Source organism: Eptatretus burgeri, chromosome 7 (genome assembly GCF_056783735.1).
Source record: "Eptatretus burgeri isolate ZD-2024b chromosome 7, Ebu_testis_v1, whole genome shotgun sequence".
NCBI classification, from domain to species: domain Eukaryota; kingdom Metazoa; phylum Chordata; class Myxini; order Myxiniformes; family Myxinidae; genus Eptatretus; species Eptatretus burgeri.
This window is the reverse complement of record NC_140967.1, coordinates 76,588,469-76,608,142: the sequence shown is the minus strand read 5'-3', so window position 1 is coordinate 76,608,142 and position 19,674 is coordinate 76,588,469. Positions and strand designations below refer to the sequence as shown.

Below are 19,674 nucleotides of genomic sequence, written 5' to 3'. Positions count from 1 at the left end.
AACGATTGATGAACACATCGAAACATCGCCCCGCACGTGAAACACCATGGTGGCAGTTTATACCTGTACCGAGATTCGAACCCAGGTATCACGGATCACAGGTGAGTGTGGAACCTGCGAAGCTCGTCAACCCGAGGATGTATTTTCTACATATCAATTTCCACTGAACAAAGGAGTACAATGTGTGTTACTCGTTACTAGTTACACACAAAGTACATCATGAAGATTCCTCCATCAACGCGACCATGAAGGGACAAAATCCAACTTTCCCTGATGGGGGAAATTAACCCTCAAACCTGCAGTTTCCACCCAAAGATAAACTCTCTTGATATTCCCCATCACGTCGTCATGGCAACGATTTAACAGAACGAACCCCTGGGTTTTCAGAGGGAGGAATTGTGTGGAAACCCCCAATCCCAGGACAATGTTTCCCCCACAAAAGGCAGCACAAGGGGCCATGACGTGCTCAGAACCCCCCGCTGTTCTCTAACAATGGACATCCTCACAAGAACGTTGTTTTCGTTTAAAACGTTTTCTATTTGAATCACACCTGGTGTGTTCACTCACACCTTCACATGGTCATCCAGTCGGATCGAATTCCCTCTCGAATCAAAAACAGAGAAAGATTACCTGGAATACATGATCACCTGTTCACTCTTCCATCAAACCAAGAAGGTATTTCACAAACTATAAAGGTGGCACATCCCATGGTGTTGTCTACCTTCCCTGTGTAAGTTGGTATCTCTTACATTCCCACTTACCTGTGATTGGAATGTTATAAAACACACAAAAATGAAGACTCCGGTGAGGAACCACATCTCTCTTCGTCACAAACGCTCCAAATGATGATTTAACAACACGCCTCTGTTGTGTATTTCCTATTGTTGGAATTATCATTGTGACGTCACACATGACTCACGGAATGTGGCCACGCCCCCAACATTGCCTCGTGTATAATTATTGTTTCATCCGATCTGTATATTATTTATTTGCGATGATTAATCTGTTTCGGTGATAACCACGTGATGATTTTATTACCAGCCGAACTTAGATCACCATATAAGGACCGGCGAACCAGAGGAGGTTTCTGTGGGGTCACGTTGATTAGGCCACGCCCCTTTGTCATGGTGGATTTCCGTGAAAAATAAAGTTTACATTCAGTGACTTTGTTTCAATTTCTGTGTGGATTTCTCGGAGTACAGACCCCGTGAGGTCGAATCGATAATGGATTCACTTTCCTGCATTCTTGCAGGTTCATTGAAGGATGGCGGAGTAACGGAATGACGTCATTACGCATCGGCAGATTAAATGTCACAATTTCGGATGTGAACGGAAAAACTTCAAGATTAATTATAATAATAAAAAATTTAAAAATTTCATGTGAAGGAACACGTGACATCGCTTTCTCATGAGGAACGTGTAACGGGGTTTATTCTCCTTCAAAACAACTGTCGTCTCATTTGGTTGTCTTGACGACACAGGTGGGGGAAAACCGGCGGGGTGTTCCGTTAGCAAGCAGCTTGCGAAGCGAAACGTTTCGTCACAACCGCTTTATAAGCCGCTTGGTGTTTTGTTGTCCAGTCGTGGGATCAGGAACGATTCAGGTTTATTGCCAAGACATCAACAACAGGCAGAGGGATAGCAAGATTGATGTCACGATACATACACCTGGTACGTGTCACGATACATACACCTGGTACATGTCACGATACATACACCTGGTATGTGTCACGGTACATGATATCAGGATACATACACCTGGTACGTGCCACGATACATACACCTGGTACGTGTCACGGTACATACACCTGGTACGTGTCACGATACATACACCTGGTACGTGCCACGGTACATGACATCACGATACATACACCTGGTACGTGTCACGATGCATGCACCTGGTACGTGTCACGGCACATGACATCACGATACATACACCTGGTACGTGTCACGGCACATGACATCACGATACATAGACCTGGTACGTGTCACGATACATGATGTCACGATACATACACCTGGTACGTGTCACGATAATACACCTGGTACGTGTCACGATACATGACATCACGATACATACACCTGGAACGTGTCACAGAACATGACGTCACGATACATACACCTGGTACGTGTCACGGTACATGACGTCATGATACATACACCTGGAACGTGTCACAGTGCATGACGTCACGATACATACACCTGGTGCGTGTCACGGTACATGACGTCACGGTACATGACGTCACGGTACATGACGTCACGGTACATGACGTCACGTCCGGTACTCACCCTCACCCGGAAGATCACCCGAAATCACCGTTTTCACCAGGGTTTCCACTTTTAGGGAAATTTCACCACTCCCGGGAAATTTTTAGGGAAGGGCAACAAGTTCGGGAAATTATTGGGAAATTTTCAAATTATCTATAAATTGATAAAATTTCGATGAATTAGGATTATTTGTGAGAGAAAATAATGGAATTAACCAACTGAATTAAAAAAGATAGCAATATGCGCGTTGGCCGTTTGCCGTTTGCCGTTTGCCGTTTGCCGTTTGCCGTTTGCCGTTTGCCGTTGGCCGTTTGCCGTTTGCCGTTTGCCGTTGGCCGTTGGCCGCTGGCCGTTGGCCGTTTGCCGTTTGCCGTTTGCCGTTTGCCGTTGGCCGTTGGCCGTTTGCCGTTGGCCGTTTGCCGTTGGCCGTTTGCCGCTTCGGCCAATGAGGGTGGAGTCACGTTTTGCGTGCTCCACTTCCACGTGGAGGAGTCGACCTTTCCCGGAAGCCGGAAGTGCACGTCCTTTTTCTCTCATCCTGTTTCAGCACTCAGCCGTTTCAAGTGGGCGGTCTATTTGAACACGTGAAAGGTCAGTTTATCCTTTCGTCGGCAATTTTTTGGTCTTCTTGTAATTTTTTTCAGAACCTTATGTGAGTCTGTTATGACTTTAGTAGCTTAGATGAATGACTTGACAAGTGACATGGTTCAAATCAAGTCAAGGGTTCACCAGTCCGTTCCTCAACGAAACGACAACGAAAACACTTGTTTTGTTGAGAACCTGTAGCACAGCACCGTCAGATTAAAAATGATGAAAATGATCAGCTTTTGTCAGAAATGATTTTCCAGTGTTGTTTGTGCTGATTGATGTTTCTATTGCTTCTCCGAGAGCAGAATGTTTGAAATGAGGTCAAATCATGGGTCTACGTTGAAGTCCTTTTGTCACTTGCCTTGCCCTGCCCGAACCGACCTGATCTATGGCGACACTGGCCGAACCCGTTCATTTCAAAGTGTGTTTCGTGTCCTAGTTTTTGCTTTTCATTTAATTTCCAGATCGAGCAGTTGGGAATTGAATAATGTCGGATAAAAGGGTGCATCTGGTTCCGGCATCTTTTGAAAAAGTATCTCCAGCGAAAAAGCAGTACCACAGAAATTTGCAGATGCTTGGCTGAAAGTGCTGGAATTAAACCATGGCTGATGAAAAAGATTGACAGAAGATGGTTCGTACGAACCGTTCTGTAAAATTTGCAGAACAGGTGTCAGGTGTCATAAAACCGCACTCATGCGCCACCTTTCAAGCAAGCACCACGTTGAAGCCGCGGAAATGGAAGCTGATCTCCAGAAGTCTCAGCCGACTGTACATGACGCTTTCATTGGCCTTGACAGAAAGGCTGCAGCCATGGAAATTAAAACGTCAGCGTTTATTGCACAGAACAATTTGCCCATCTCTTTGTGTGAGCCATTGATTAACCTCATGAAAGACCTTTTCCCAAGTGACGCAGCATTGAAAAAAGTCACATCGACAAAAAAGAAGTGCACTAATGTGATACGTCAAGTGCTTGGACTTACCATTACGGATGACGGTGTCGAGAATCTTCGAAGCCACAAATTCTCCCCTATACTGGACGAAACAACGGAACGAGCGATGACCACGCAGCTCGCAAATTTGTCAATTTACTTCGATATCGATGAATACAAAATGAAACAAGTGTTGCTGGACCTCAAGAACATTCCAGATGGAAAATCTCAGACAATTTAAAATGCTCTTGCACAATGTCTTTGGGTTAGGCACATTCCTTTCGAAAACATGGGAGGATTTTGTGCAGACACCTGTAATGTAATGTTCAGGGTGAAACAATCCCTGTCGCAGCTGATTGCTCAGAATCACCCATGGGTGGTTCAGGTGAAGTGTTTTTGCCATACAATTCATTTGTGTGCGTCGCATGCAGCTTCCGAGCTACCAAAGTCGGTTGAAGACCTATGCAGAAATGTTTTCGCACATTTCTCAATGTCGTCAAAAAGACAAGGACACTTGGCGCAATTCCAGGAGTACTTCGAATCTGAAAAGCACAGGATCATTCGACCGGATGTGACAAGATGGTTATCCATGCAGGCTTGTGTTGACAGGCTCCTCGAACAATGCGATACACTAACGCGCTATTTTGAGCTGCAGGTATTCGAAGACCAAACTCGTACTAACGACGCCATACTGACCACTTCCGCAACCAATTCACAAGAGCATATTTTGAATTCCTGTCTCGTAATCTGCAGAGGCTCGTGTCTTTCAGCCTATTGTTCCAGAGTGAGACACCTGCACTGCACAAATTGGAACAAGTAGTGAAAAGTCTTCTCCGAAACGTATGTGGCGACTTCATGAACATCCATTACGTTCGACAGAACGAACCGCTAATGATGGACTTGAATGACGAGAGAAATCGTGTTTCACTGACCAAGGTGGATATGGGTGTGAGAGCTACAATAACGATCGCTTCCATCACCTCAGATATCGGCGAGCAGCATCCTGATGTTCAACAATTTTACCTAACTTGTCAAAGCTACTTGATAAAACTGGCGACCCAGATACAGAAACGATTTACTGATGTTGGTCAGTATGGATTTATGGACGTTATATCCCCATCCATTGCTTACAACTTGTCAGTTTCCATTACTCGCTGGTTTGTATCAGAAGCTGCCGTGGTTGAAGAACATTGTAAAACTAGAGGAAGCTGACCCTGAATGGCGATCGCAAGTGACAGAAAACGGGCTCTCTGACACTATGGGTGACCTCGAATTCTGGAACCAAGTTAAAAAGTACAAACCGTCACCAGAAACGCAAAATACCCGAAGTTGTCGATCGTGGTCGGAGAGTTGCTGTCTCTGCCTCACTCGAACACAAGCGTGGAAAGAGTTTTTAGTCAGCTGAAGCTGATAAAGACTGATCACCGTACCGCTCTGAAAGAAGAAAGCCTGATTGCCTTGATGACAACCAGACTTGAAACTGAAAAAGCAAATTTGCCACCAAACCGTACGTACGTGGCCGCTCTGCAGCCCACAAATGTTATGCTTCGTCTGCACAAAAAAATGAAGGCCAATGCAAATAATGATGAGGCATGAGCGCTTCGAGAAGAGTTCCTCTTCAGAGAAAGATCTCTGAAGATCCAAGGTCTCGACATTGACAGAGCGAACCCTGAGTAATTATTCGTGTTGGATACGTTAGCTACATATGAATATTGCTGGTTCAAAGCATAACTCATGTACCATACTCAGTTTTTTCTTATTTCTTCTGTTTTCAAACTGTCGGAAACGCCGCAAACTGCAGTTTCACAGTTATTTTTCACAGTTATTTTTCACAGTTATTATAAAGTTCACAGTTATTGCCAAAGAGGCCATGTACCTGTTTTTGATATTTGCTAATTTTTATTTTTCGCAATAATCCACTTGACGAAATTGTGAAACGGGAACGATCTCGGCTTCGCGGACGTGGAACCATACTTCCAAATTTTATGCACGGCCCATACTGCTCTTCGTTTACCTTCGACTCAAGTTTCGTACCAAATGGAACATTTTACTCAATTTTAGTAATGGAAAATAAGCCACTGTCAATGTATTTCAGAATTTAGGTCAGCTCAATAGCCGAGACCGTTCCCCTTCAGTGTGCGCAGGAAGCGGACATTTGTATTTCCCGCCTTTTTTGTGAGTGAGGTAGAGGCAAACCTTACTGAGGCGAAGTATTATCAAGTTATCACGCGATTTCATGTATAACATTTCATTTCTATTCAGGGAAATAAAATATTAAAATATCGAACTTCTCGGGAAATTTAGTTCAAGTTCTTGGGAAATTCACTTCTGCCTGAGTGGAAGCACTGGTCTTCACACCATTTCCCTTCCGTTTTTAAAGTTGCAGGATGCAATGGATTGTGTTCGTGTCCTGTAACACTTTGTCGAAGAGCGATGACGAGTTTGTGCATACATGTATATTGTATACATATATCATGCAAATGCTAAACAAGAATAATTTGAACTGGGACAAGAGTTCTGGTGCAGGAGTCATTGTAGTGACGCGGTGCACGACGTACAGGTGTGCTCCAACAAGGGTGTGGCTGCTCATTGCGAGCAAAATGTCCAGCGGGCACCATCTTTGGGGGGTGTGGGGCATGTCCTTGTCACCGGTGGGTGGCTCTGTCACCGGTGGATGACAGCTCAGGCACAAAGCGCTGATAATATGGACAGGGATCACCGCCGTTTCTCCAGTCGACCCATCCTGACGAAAGTTTGTCGTGGTCACGACGTCTTTCGATCCGGACGATAATTGCGGTCTTGTTCCACAGTTTAGTATCCTGATGCTGGATATACACATCCAAGTCGATCCGGAGTGATTTCAATGCCTTTGAAGTCTTGTCCTAAATACGAGCTGGTTTTTGTGTACAATGTGGCAGCTTCCATGTCACAGTCGTACGTGGCCAGCTTCCTGGGACCACAGTCCGTGTTGGGTGGCTGAACACGACCTGAGACGGTGAGCGACCCATGTCCCGAGGAGTGTTGCTCCATCCCAATCATCCTCTGCAAAAGTCATCGTCGTAGAGTGCGTTGTCCTTGATACCAAGGTTTTCATCGCCTTGACGGCAGAAATTCCGAATGTGAACCATCCTGGTTTACTGCAAATACATTTTCAATGGCAACACGAAGGAGGAATTCCTCTTGTGTGAGGATTTCGAAATGTCGACCACAGATGACGATGTGATGGATGTTGCATCCGCCTATTGTGAAAGTCGTGGGACTTGAGTTGGAATAATCTTGTTGGTGTCACAACTGATGGAGCTCCAGCCATACTTGGCTCAAGATCTGGGTTCCAAACCTGTATCAGAGTAAGAGCACCAAACACCACGTGGTGTTCTCTGTTACATTCATCGTGAAGTAGCAGCATCCGAATCACAGCCTCTCGACTTGAATATGCTGTTCAAGAAAATCCTCAAAACTGTTGACTATGTGAAAGGATTGGCACTGAAAACACAACTTTTCCAACAGCTCTGTGCTGACACGGACTCCTCGCATAAAACATTGCTCTTGTACATATCAGTAAGCTGGCTGTCTGTGGGAAAGTTTCTCACACGTTTCTTCACCCTTCCCAACGACGTAAAAACTTTCCTCGAAATACAGGGGAAACTTAATTTGCTCACAACATTTGATTCTGAGTATTTTGAAGTACAACTGGTCCCAATGTCCTCCTCCTGCATCAGGTGTTGAATTAACTCAATGTGGAGATGGAAGGGATAGATTGAAACTTGAGTACTCACAAACATGATATCTGAGCTTTCATCACCAAATTGCATGGAGCATGGGAATTTTGTAATGTTCCTGAATATGAAAGAGGAATTTAGTGATGCTCTTGAATTTGAAAGTGGAATTTTGTGATGTTCTTAAATTTAAAAGTGGAATCTTGTGATGTTCCTGAATTTGAAAGTGGAATCTTGTGATGTTCCTGAATTTGAAAGTGGAATCTTGTGATGTTCCTGAATTTAAAAGTGGAATCTTGTGATGTTCCCGAATTTGAAAGAGGAATTTAGTGATGCTCTTGAATTTGAAAGTGGAATTTTGTGATGTTCTTAAATTTAAAAGTGGAATCTTGTGATGTTCCCAAATTTGAAAGTGGAATTTTGTGATGTTCCTGAATTTGAAAGTGGAATCTTGTGATGTTCCCAAATTTGAAAGTGGAATTTTGTGATGTTCCTGAATTTGAAAGTGGAATATTGTGATGTTCCTGAATTTGAAAGTGGAATATTGTGATGTTCCTGAATTTGAAAGTGGAATCTTGTGATGTTCCTGAATTTGAAAGTGGAATCTTGTGATGTTCCTGAATTTAAAAGAGGAATTTTGTGATGTTCCAGAATTTGAAAGTGGAATTTTGTGATGTTCTTGAATTTGTAAGAGGAATTTTGTGATTTTCGCAAATTTGAAAGTGGAATTTTGTGATGTTCCTGAATTTGAAGTGGAATTTTTTGATGTTCCTGAATTTGAAAGAGTAATTTTGTGATGTTCCTGAATTTCAAAGAGGAATTTTGTGATGACCCTGAATTTGAAAGAGGAATTTTGTGATGTTCCCGAATTTGAAAGAGCAATTTTGTGATGTTCCTGAATTTGAAAGTGGAATTTTTGATGTTCCTGAATTTGAAAGAGCAATTTTGTGATGTTCCTGAATTTGAAAGAGTATTTTTGTGATGTTCCTGAATTTGAAAGAGGAATTTTGTGATGATCCTGAATTTGAAAGAGGAATTTTGTAATGATCCTGAATTTGAAAGAGGAATTTTGTGGTGTTCCTGAATTTGAAAGAGGAATTTTGTGATGTTGCAGAATTTCAAGGTGGTTATCACCAACAATGGGTTACTTATTGGTGTACAACAGGAGATCAAAGAACACGTGACCGGTTTTCATCAAGAAGTTTCACAATATCTTCCACATTTGGAGAGTGAGAATGAGGAATTAACCTGAAACCCATTTATTTGTGATGGTGATCTATCTCGGGAAGTGGTTCAAGAAGAGTTCTTGGAATTATTCAACAATTTTTCAGGCAAAGACATGTTCGAGGAAAAGAAAATTGAAGAGTTCTGCTGTGATTTAGAGAGAGAGAGAGAGAGAGAGAGAGAGAGAGAGAGAGAGAGAGAGAGAGAGAGAGAGAGAGAGAGAGAGAGAGAGAGATACACACAGACAGACAGACAGGGGCGGGGGGGGGGGGGAGGTGCGAAGGAAAGGTGTGGGGACGAGGTGGGGTTGACCAGGAGAATATGTTTTGCTGAATGACCGAACACACACACACACACACACACACACACACACACACACACACACACACACACACACACACACACACACACACACACACACACACACACACACACGATTTCATCAGAGATGCCTTCTTTGAGGCCATACCATCTCACTTGAGGAGGTCGGGGGCATATGAACCCCACTGTATTATGGCCAGAACAAGAAACAAGTGAATACGGAGTATGCCTCCCTCAAGTGAGATGTTGTAAGATTGAGGTTCACAGTATTGCATCGATTGGTCAAACAATCGGGTATCCCAGGGCATTTCGACAAAACAAAGTCTTTTCATGACAAGCAAGTAACAAAGTTTATTGTGATAAATGCAGGTCCATATTACTTTGATGGAAGTGATGATGTTGGTGTAAAATTTGGACAATTCCAGGATGTAAATGTGGCTGATATGTTCCATGAGGAAGTAAGATGATCAATAATAAATGTAATTCGTGATGATGTTGCGAACAAATTTGTAAAATCCATGATATGATAATGGATTGATGATCCACATGCATCGTTTGCAAAGGGGAATATTTTGGAGAATAATCATTCAAAATAATCTTGTGAATCCTGAAATAAAACAGCAGCAGATGGTAACTTGAGATGTGACGTGATGTTCATGGGTGCTGCTCGACAGAAGCTTCCTCACGGACATTCTGAAGTTGCTGAGGTCGCTCGACCTTCTGCCGTGGAATCCAGTTTTTCTAAGAAAGGGAAGAGTATCCATGCGATTACAGGTGGCGATGGTTCGAAGCAGGTATTAATGAAGAATTGGCACACCGGAGGAAGATAGGAATGACTTACCATGCGAAGATCAATCAGATCCTGCACCATGAAGCGAATCCGTGATGAAATTTTGCGCTCCTTCATTACCTCGTCCAAAGAGGTGAAATACCCATTCATCTGTGAAGATACAAAAATATGGTGCTCAGTCAGTAAAACGAAGATGTGTAAGAAGGATGATTAATATTCTGCAGTATAAAAGTAAACGTGTTTATGAAAACTCAAAATTGAAGTTTCCTCACCTTTGTGACTTGTGTGGAGTCGAGGATCTTTCCAGTGACAACAAGGAGACGACAGAAGCACTCAAGTGACAGCTCACTCGCATCATCGAGCAATTCCTTAATTGCAGTGGAGATCAGGGATTCATCCAATACTTTTGCATTGAAAAGTTCCCCGATGAAGACGACGTTACCCACAGCACGCCGTCGAGCTTTATCTTTGGACTCGTCATCCTCCAACCTGGAGGTCCCATCAATCCCCTTTTTCATCTCATTCTGACAGCTTTGAATGAGGAGTGTGCGGAAGGTGAGGATGTTATCTGTTCTGCCTGTTTTCTTCACTTTGATCTGTGAAAAAGTAAAGAATGGTGGATAACTGGATATTATTAAAGAAAAGGAGTATTTATTTATTGAATACTTTATAAAGAGGGGTCGAGGGAAGGGAGATAAATTGAGAAAATTAAAAGTGTATAAAAGAAGGGAAGGAGTGTGGTGAGGCTTCGAATTAAGTGGTGAGAGAGGGTAAACAAGTTGGGAGGAAATATCACCAAGGAAATGAAAGTGTTGGGGCAGTATGTGTCAGTCTGTGATTATGGGAGTTGGGGTGGGGGGGGGATTAGTGGAGAGCAGATATTGTGATGTTTTCAGATGTTGCAGAAAAGGATGTCTGTTGGTCGTGTTTTTCCCCTGAAAAGTTGTGGTTGGTGTTGATGTTACTTACCTTTGCAAGGTGGTGACACATGTTTGCGTACACCTCAGAAAATTTTGATTCCAATATTGCTTTATCCAGGACAAGCTGCACCACGTCCTTTAGATGGTCTTCTTTCGCGATGTTTATAAGCTCCATCTTGTCTATGAGCCGGTCAAAATTTTCTGGTGTTATTTTATTTAACAAGGATCGAAATTGTCGAACTACATCCTTGGGGAAGGAAATGGGAGAAAAAACAAGGAAGCGTCATCAGTGAGGAGTAAAATAATAAATGAGTGAAGAAACAAAAGTATATTTTAACATTAAATCAACACAAATTACCATCCTTTCAACTAGAACACGCCAAACTCACTTGATCACGACCTGTCAGGTCTGTCTTCTTGGCGGGTCTCCAGGCATTGGTGGAAGTTTTGAGTTCGAAATCACTTGTCACGTGATAAATAACTCGAGGACCCTGTTTAACACAAATAATCCTTTAGATAAAACAGCAGCAAAGAAACATGAGACTGATAATTACTGTGAAATGGGCTCCGCACCAGGTCTAAAAATTATAACAATAGGAATCATACAATTGATCATTTGAGAAGTGATTGTTCGTGTGCTTGTGTTTGTCTGTTTGGGTGTTTGTTTGATGTCTATTGTCTCATGATCCGTGCCAGAATGAATTGAAAGCTTTTGGTTGTACTTGGGATGCTCACGTACAATAATTAGTGGATAAATAAAATTAATAGTCCCCGGGGTTCAGGGTGTGGGTGCACACCAATTCTCTTCACGTAAATGTTTATCGTGTCGAGCCTCCTGGTGTAAGTCGATATTAAAATGCTCCATGTTCGAGGGAATTAAGCCATACCTAAGGACAGGTTCTTCATGAGAAAATATCGTGTTCCAAAGGAAAACCAGATTGGAAAATAATTCGAAAGTTCAGTTCAGAGTTGTTTTCAAGTGTTTGATGGCTCTGACTGGAGAGGTTGTTTTTAACAACTTTGGGAAGAGGAGCAATTCTGTTGGGTTCTTGTGATTGTTCTGCTGTACCTTGTTTTGCTGTCGGTGACACCAACGCTGGTTTTCTTGGTAAAACTGTTCCTTCTGTTTCTTCTCGTGAGTTGAAGGAAGCTGAGAATGTGGCTCGTGCTGGGGTTGCTGTTGTTCCTGCTCCAATTGCTGCAACCTTCTGTGCAGTTCGTATATTGCTTTGATGCAATTGTTATTTTTCTCGACCATTGCTTCCCAGCACTTCTCCTTGTCCTGCAAGTCCTTCTTCAGCAGCGTTACCTGCAAGTGATTTAATACATATCAGCACGTACCAAGTGAAACATTATCTTCAACTCTTAAGTTTGTGTTATTTTGTGTTCAAAGGGTTGACAGTATCGAGCAAGTCCCACATTGTTAGATAACGGTTGCTTACTTGGTTTAGGTGTTCAACATTCTGTTGTTCCTGCTTTTCTCGCTGTTCCTGCAGCTGCTGTTCTGCTGCGGAACATTTACTCTCCAAGTGTGTGCCATGCTCCACAAGGATGTTAAGTACCAAACTCATCTCATTGTATTCATTGTCCTTCACTTGCAACTCCTGAGAAAGCAGCTCAACCTGTGTGGCAGAAACATGACGGTGTCAATGACAGGACAGTTCCTGTTTTTTGTTCAAAATTCCAATCAACATCTTCCATTTGTAAATGTCTCATGAGCAGCATGACCCCTGCGAGGTGTATAAACTAATAAGAACATGTGTAGGTTGACATGATGTTCACTCCTTGACATCTCTCGTCCCTCTGATTGATGAAAACGGTTCCTTACTTGTTGGCAGCTCTCAACATTCTTCTGCTGCTCTTCCTCATGCCGTTGTCGCTGCTTCTCAAGCTGAAGTTCTACTTCTGAGAACTTGCTCAGGATGATTTTTCGATCTTCCTTCAGTGTGTTGCTTTTCTCGGTAATCTCCATGAGTTGATAATCTTTTACACCAAAACTTTGTGAAAGCAACTCGACCTGTCCAGTAGAAACTCAACAATGTCATCAACAGTGAAGTTACAGTTTTCTCTTTTGCAATACCCAAAAATAAATAAAGTGAGAGGTTTAAAAAAAATTCAAGACCACACAGCTTCCGATTGAGCACTCCTTCAAATCCGTAATCAATAAATATCAAGACCCGATGGAGGTTTCCCTCTCAAGTCTAAACTGAGTTCAACTCTGGTTAAAGGTGCAAAGTTCACGTGGAATTTCACAAATTCCAATCAACATTCTTCCATTTGTAAATGTTTAAGAGCAGCTTGACCCCTGCATGATGTTGAAACTCATCAGAACACATGAAGGTGAACATGGCGTTCATCGACTTGGCATCCATACTCGCACATCATTGATCATGGTTCCTTACTTGTTGGAAGCTCTTCAAGACCTTCTCTTGCTTGAACTCATGCTGTTGTTGCTGTTTCTGGAGCTGAAGTTGCACTTCTGACAACTTGCTCGAAACGTTTCGGAGATCTTCCGAAAGTGCCTGGTTTTCCATGTTAAGCTGGTTGAACTGGTCATCCTTCACATTCAACCGTTGTGAAAGCGCCTCAACCTGTGTGGGAGAAACATTTGCGCCCATGAAGAGACAGAAACACCATAATGAAGAAACACCACGAAACATCATATAATGCACACATGTGAGCAAAGATAATAATTATTTGTGGAAATTAGTGGATTCAAACTCTAATGTTGTGTTAATCTTGTTTCGCTAACAATGTTTTTTTACTTCTGTTCTGATTCTCCTCTTCCTTCAGTTGTTGCATCTCAACGACTTCCATTTGCTTAAACTCCTCGAGCAATGGACACTCATTCCTTACCTTTTTTTTCTGTCCATATTTCCTTCCACATTGAAAACTGCAGAAACAAAGAGAATGTTTGTCAGTTCGAGAAAAATTTATGAATTTGGAAAAGACAAAAAGCGTGTTCCATGAGTGTTGCATTGTTATGGGATATAAAACATTGAGTTTTCCGCTTGGCTGAATGGTGAAGGTGGCTGGCTTAACATCTTTGGGTCTTGAGTTTGAGCACCACGTGTTTAAATAACACCAGGTGGGTTAACTTGGCCTGTCATGCTTGCAAGGTCAGCAAAATGAGTTCCAGCTTACTGGAAACATGGGGACATGGAGACATGGGGCCATACCAGATGGACACGACAGGGACTTTGAGGAGGGAAAGCAGGGAATTTGAAGGAGGTGGGTCTGGGGTGGAATAACGGTGGAAGAAAAGATCGAGGTTTTGGATGGGGGAAGATGAGAAGTGGTGGTGAACAACTGTTTTGAAGGTCTGGATGGAAGAATGGGATTGATCAGAGTGTGGGAGTTTATTCCATGGGCAGAAAAAAGGAGGAATGAAAGAGTGAAGGTGAGCAGTGATCTGTGATTTTGGTCGTTTTACCAGAAGGAGGTTGTTGACGGACCTTGTGAGCCCTGCGGAAGTATGATGGGGACAAAGCAGGGGGGTGGGGGGGGCGAGACCAGAGAGGAGACTGCAGAGGACAAAAAGACCACCGACTTGCCTGCGGTGAGAGAGTGAGAGGCTCAATGATTCAGCCTCATTGCGCGAGATACCAATGATCCTAAATGCCTTGGTTTCTCCAGCATGAAGCTGAGAAAGGTGAGAGGCAGGAGCACCAGCTCAGAGGGAGAGCAGTACTCCATCAGGCTGTGGATGAAAGTTTTGATTGTGGTCAGGAGTTCAAGTGCACCAAGGAAGGTCTTTGCACGATGAAGGAAGCCGAGTCGGCGACTGGCTATGGCGGCCAGGTTGGAAATGTGAAAATCCTTTAATTGTGATATAGGATGATGCGTACGTTTTGAGAAAGCCGTCACCTTCCCTCCCTGTGGGAGGGAAAATGTGTGTGTCTAAAACCGCTTTCCCTTCAATCCCTTACTCATGCTCTTTCCTTTGTTATCTGTCATAAATGTGCTATAATTGGGAATTCGGCCTCTCAAAGGCACAGTTATTGTGGCACAGGTTTTGGTAGATGGGTGAGCCCCGGACATTTTCCACGAACATTTGAGGCTGATTCAAGAGAATCAGGAAAGGGACTCCTCCTGAATATTGGCCAAATGACCAATATGCACCATTGGGGTGCAGCATGCCTGGTGTTGGCTTAACGGTTAAGGTCGCAGATTTGGAATCCTCAGGTCCTGAGATCAAATCCTACTTCTCTGTTGAATTAATACCAGGTGGGGTTGATTCAGCTTGTTATTCTTCTGAGTTTGGCACCAGCTTGCTGGGATGATTGAGCCACTTGAGTATCCTGTGTCAGTGTGGTGACCCATCCAGGATTGTGGCCACCAGCCCAGGAGACTGCTTTGGCAGCACTGATTATATCTGTACAGAGTATGATGCCAATGGATGGATGCTCTGTCAAGAGTATGGTCCCGATGGATGGATGGGTGTCGCTGAGTGAGGGCACAGGGTGGGGCGTGTACCAAAGGGATAAAGATGGGAACAAAAGGGGGCTGGGAGGAGATGGGCCTTGGTGCACAGTGACGGAGCTCTGCGTTTTCCTCTTCGTGCATGGTCGATAAATTGGACTCCGTCATGCCTGCCCACGTGCGATCTGACCTCAGTGCGAGACTGGACTTGTTCCATGCTGTGCCACACCTTTTTTACCTTTATGACGTTCTGTGCTCAACTGAGCATGCCAACATGATTTTCAGTCTTCTTTGTGTGTTTTGAAGCCTGAAAGCCTGTATCTCACTGGGCTGCGACAGCTCGCGCCAAAATGCGAATGGGATTCTCCAAAATGTCTGGAAACGTTCGCGGTGGTTCTCAATTTCCTCGCGCGAGTCGCAGGACGTCGCTCTGGTGTCGCTTGAATTTTGAACATGTTCAAAAAATTAGTGCGACAAATTTTCTCTCAAAATAGTCAAAATAGTCGTCGCGGTTGTCTCGAACCGGTCTCGAACCCTTCTCTATTTAGTTTCCATGAGTCAGAAGGTGCGACAAATGTGAGACAACTTTGTGAGGGATTGGCGACCTCTGAAACTAAATTGTGACTGATTGGAGAAAAAAAATGATAATCTGTCCTGGGACCCCTGAGAGTGCGATAAAACTGCGATTCAATAGAGAATATTTTCGGAAGAAATTGAGACATAACTGAGGTCATAATTCATTTGTTAAAGTCTTTTGCTTCAATATGTTTTCTGTTATTTCAAAATAAATTAATCAGAAATTTGCACAATGTATTGTCTGTTCAATTTAATAGTGTTACGGCTGTGGAAATTCGCATTACACCATAAAGGGCCCTCAGGTGAGATATCTTCATAGGTACATGTGTAGTGAGCCCAAACCCGTTGTATAGAGGGAATTTATGTGATTCTTCCGGGCTGCGACGCTTTGAGTTCGCCATTTTTTCTTTTCTGTTGTTATTTTGAACCAACCGCATTTCAACCGCCATCATACAACAACCACCTTAACCACCACGCCAGCCATCGTCACCAACTACAACCACGCTCCAACCCGCAGACAACAACCACAAAGCCAACCCTCACCACAGAAGACCCTCCACCACCTTCGCCTTTACCTTCACAAATTCATCCCACATCATCGCTTCTACAGCCATTCCCGCACCACCTGTGAACACTGAACGTCGGGCTGTCTCGGGCCCGTTTGGCGATTGGTGCCGAACGCACCGAGCCGCGAGCGCGAATGGCGGCCTTTCCGAGGGGAAAATTCGGATCAGAAACGATTCACGCCCACTTCTCCTCCATCCAATTGGCGAGCGCGGGGCGGCTTGGCCCCGCCTCCAAGCGTGTGTACGTGAAGTCCGTATATGCAAATTTTAGGATCAGGAGAGGTTCACGCCCATTTTTGCCCGACCAATGGCTGACCGGTGGGTGGGGGGGGCGGCATGGCCCCGCCTCCAATCGCGTTCTGATCCTAAAATTTGCATATTGGCTGCTCCTGCCGCCTATAAAAAGGCGAGCGCAAGGCGAATCGAGAGTTGGGTTTTGGAGTTGCTTGGAGAGTGTCGTCGAGAGGTTGCTCTTGGGGACAAGGAGCGTTGCGTTGGCGGAGTTGAGTGCGCGCGGTGGAACTGCAAGCAAGGGAGCTCGGGTCCGATACAAGAAGGGTGGCGGTCGGCGACGAGGTTGCGGTGTGGGGGATCGCTCGTCTCATTGCGGGACCCAAGCCAGCCAGCCACTTCCCTCCCCCAGGGCATCAACAATTTCCCCTTTCCCCCGCGCTGAGATAGTGCAAAAGGGGGCCCCGTTCCCACCCCACCCCAAACGTGGTGCCAACGAAACCCGCCAAGGGGCACGGAGTCGGGCACAGTGGCGCGGCCACATTTGGGCTTGCCCGCCAACGCGTCACGAGGACGCGGGTTCGACCTCCCCTGTCTCGCGGACCTGGCCGCTCCTCCAGGTCCCGCGCACATTTGGCCTACGGGCCTGTCTGCCTCCTTGTCTGTGAGGGTGGCGTCTTTCTTTTGCTTTGGTGTAAATGTGTGTTCGCGCCGTCTGTGAAGTAGAACTGTATAAGTGTTGCCGTGTGTACGCGTTAGTCGGTTGTATTTCATTTGCTTTATGTGCATTTTGATTCTGTATGGCTGTATATACGTGCTTTCCATGTGCCGCGGTATAAAATGCTTGCTTGTTGAACTGTGCCCGTTTCGCTTCGTCTTTTCTCTATTGACTCTCCATCCTGCTTCACGTAAGTGGTTCATAGTGGGTGCAACATCCTGGTAATTAATCTGAACCGTCCAGGTCGACGATAACACCGCTCGGTTATCCCGATAGTACGGAACGGGCCGCCCAAGCGGCTCGTGTCCGGAGTCGACCTGTGGCGATGTACGATCGCCCGGTTTACCATCCGCGTGGGCACTTAGGTTGGTCGAGTTTGGCGAACAACCCTATCCTACGCGGGTGGCTGATTGGCACGATTGTGGTGAGGTCGAAAGGCCCACCCGTGACTAGCTCTCAGCGTTGGTCCGAGAGGGTCACGACAGAATTGTCCGTCCGGTGGGCGACGTGCTGCGATTCGAGTTGCGTGGCCGTTCGCATGCCGGCGGTCGCGAATTAGCAACAATATATACATAGAAATCCACATGTTATACATGCAATGTAATGTAGATAGATTCACAATATTTCAATCCAGATATGACTAAAAAAATAAAACTCCTAGTCCAAATTGTAAAACCAACATTGTCTGTCCTCTTTCTCTCCTGTTCTGAGTAATGGCCTTCAATGCAAACTTTTCACTTTCCCATCATTCCGAAATCACGTCACTTATATTTTTACATAAATTAGGTCACACACAAAATATGGTCACACCCACAAGCCCCTATCAAGGCAGATGAACAACTGGGTCACACACAATGTTTGTGGGTGCAACGTTGACAAGTAACAGAACACTTTGAACAATCAGGCTTGGTCAGCATTCTCCTGTAATCCCACCATCCTGTTCTGCCAGAGCACAGCTGGTGATTCAGTGTGATTCCAAGTGAAAATTATCGCTGTTTTATCGCAATTTTTTGTCTCCAACTAGTCGCGAGCTGTCGCAACCCAGTGAGATTCAGGCTTAAGGCGCTGTCACACCTTGACGATTTAGCCAGCAATGGCAACGTATAAAAATGTATGTAAAACGTAAGTGTACACTGAAGTTTTGATGGTTTTTAAAAAGTTTTTGGCGTATTCATAACGTGTTGGTCGTATGCATAACATATTAGTAACGGGCACAGAACGTTTCGTTGTCTTATAGATAAGTTATACCAACGAATGCTTCGCCTGTTGTCGGCGTTCACAACCTATGCCCAACGATAGTTTAACTTAGGCATAGCGCGCTGCACGTATCGCCGACGAACTCATGGCATAGTCTGTTAAAAACCTGCCGCACGCCGATTTAAATCATAACCGCCTGAGAATTGGAATTGTCAACATTGCAGTCACACCTTGACGATTTAGCCAGCTTGTGCCGACCAATGAAAAATGTGTCTGAAACGCTGGCACACGTCGAATACGGTATGGGTAAGTTGTGTATATGTTAAGAGCACGCTGAAAAACGATGAAGTACGCTGCCATATTTAGTGGTACGTTTCGTATGTCGTGAAATTTCAAGCATGCTGAAAATTTTACGACGTACTCGCTGTATGACTCGCACGTTCCGCTACGCTGGGAATAAGTTGTTGGCACGATATGCGATCATTGACACACATCGACACAAGTTCCTTGTAAGTTATTAACAAGTCGAAATACGTTGAGGTAATGTTTAGCATACCCGAAACTTATTTTCTCCGTCAAGGCACATTTTCTCTTTTTTTCTCCTTGGCTCCGTGAAAGCAGTTACGAAATATCTGAAGTTGTTATTGTTGTTGTTGTTGTTTGTGTTTTTTATTTTTTATTTTTTAGTCTATTACGAATTTTAAAATATATTCGGACATTTGCTTTTAAGTTTCGACGTCGACGTGACAATATCCTCAAACAGAAAATATTCACAGAGGAGGAACCAAGAATAAGACATGAGCAAACCGAAGAGGCAATCGGACATGACGTTAAGGAACGTGACGAAATATCGGAAGTTAGTTGTTGTTGTTGTTGTTTTTTTAAACGCTGCCAATACGTCATTATACGGTAACTGTAAATTAGAAACACGTTCAGTAAGTTCTGTGGTCGTCCGGAAGACGTCAATCAAATACGTCAATATGCGTTGGAGGTACGTTACACATAGGTTCAAAGCACGTTACTCATAGGTTAGAAATAAGTTTTGGTTATGCTCAGCATTACCTCGACGTGTTTCGACTTATTAGTAACTTACAAGTAACGTGCCTCAACGTGTGTCAACGATCGCATAACGTGCCTCGACGTGTGTGCAACGATCGTGTAACGTGCCTACAACACGTTACTCATAGGTTATAAATAAGTTTCGGGCA

The 19,674-nt window shown here is 44.2% G+C and overlaps 1 protein-coding gene across 1 annotated transcript in view; it reads right to left on the bottom strand.

The window, feature by feature from the left end:
- Positions 1-9,201: 9,201 nt before the first annotated feature.
- LOC147023578 (uncharacterized) overlaps positions 9,202-19,674 on the bottom strand; it is an 84,384-nt gene continuing 73,911 nt past the window's right edge. The window contains exons 4-13 of the mRNA XM_085889089.1: positions 13,613-13,649; positions 13,159-13,347; positions 12,585-12,773; positions 12,199-12,378; positions 11,826-12,065; positions 11,146-11,247; positions 10,806-11,003; positions 10,109-10,432; positions 9,888-9,986; positions 9,202-9,787 (exon numbers count right to left, since the gene is read on the bottom strand). Coding sequence (XP_085745215.1) covers positions 9,701-9,787; positions 9,888-9,986; positions 10,109-10,432; positions 10,806-11,003; positions 11,146-11,247; positions 11,826-12,065; positions 12,199-12,378; positions 12,585-12,773; positions 13,159-13,347; positions 13,613-13,649 — 1,645 coding nt within the window. The 3' untranslated portion in view covers positions 9,202-9,700. The remainder of the gene's footprint in view (positions 9,788-9,887; positions 9,987-10,108; positions 10,433-10,805; positions 11,004-11,145; positions 11,248-11,825; positions 12,066-12,198; positions 12,379-12,584; positions 12,774-13,158; positions 13,348-13,612; positions 13,650-19,674) is intronic.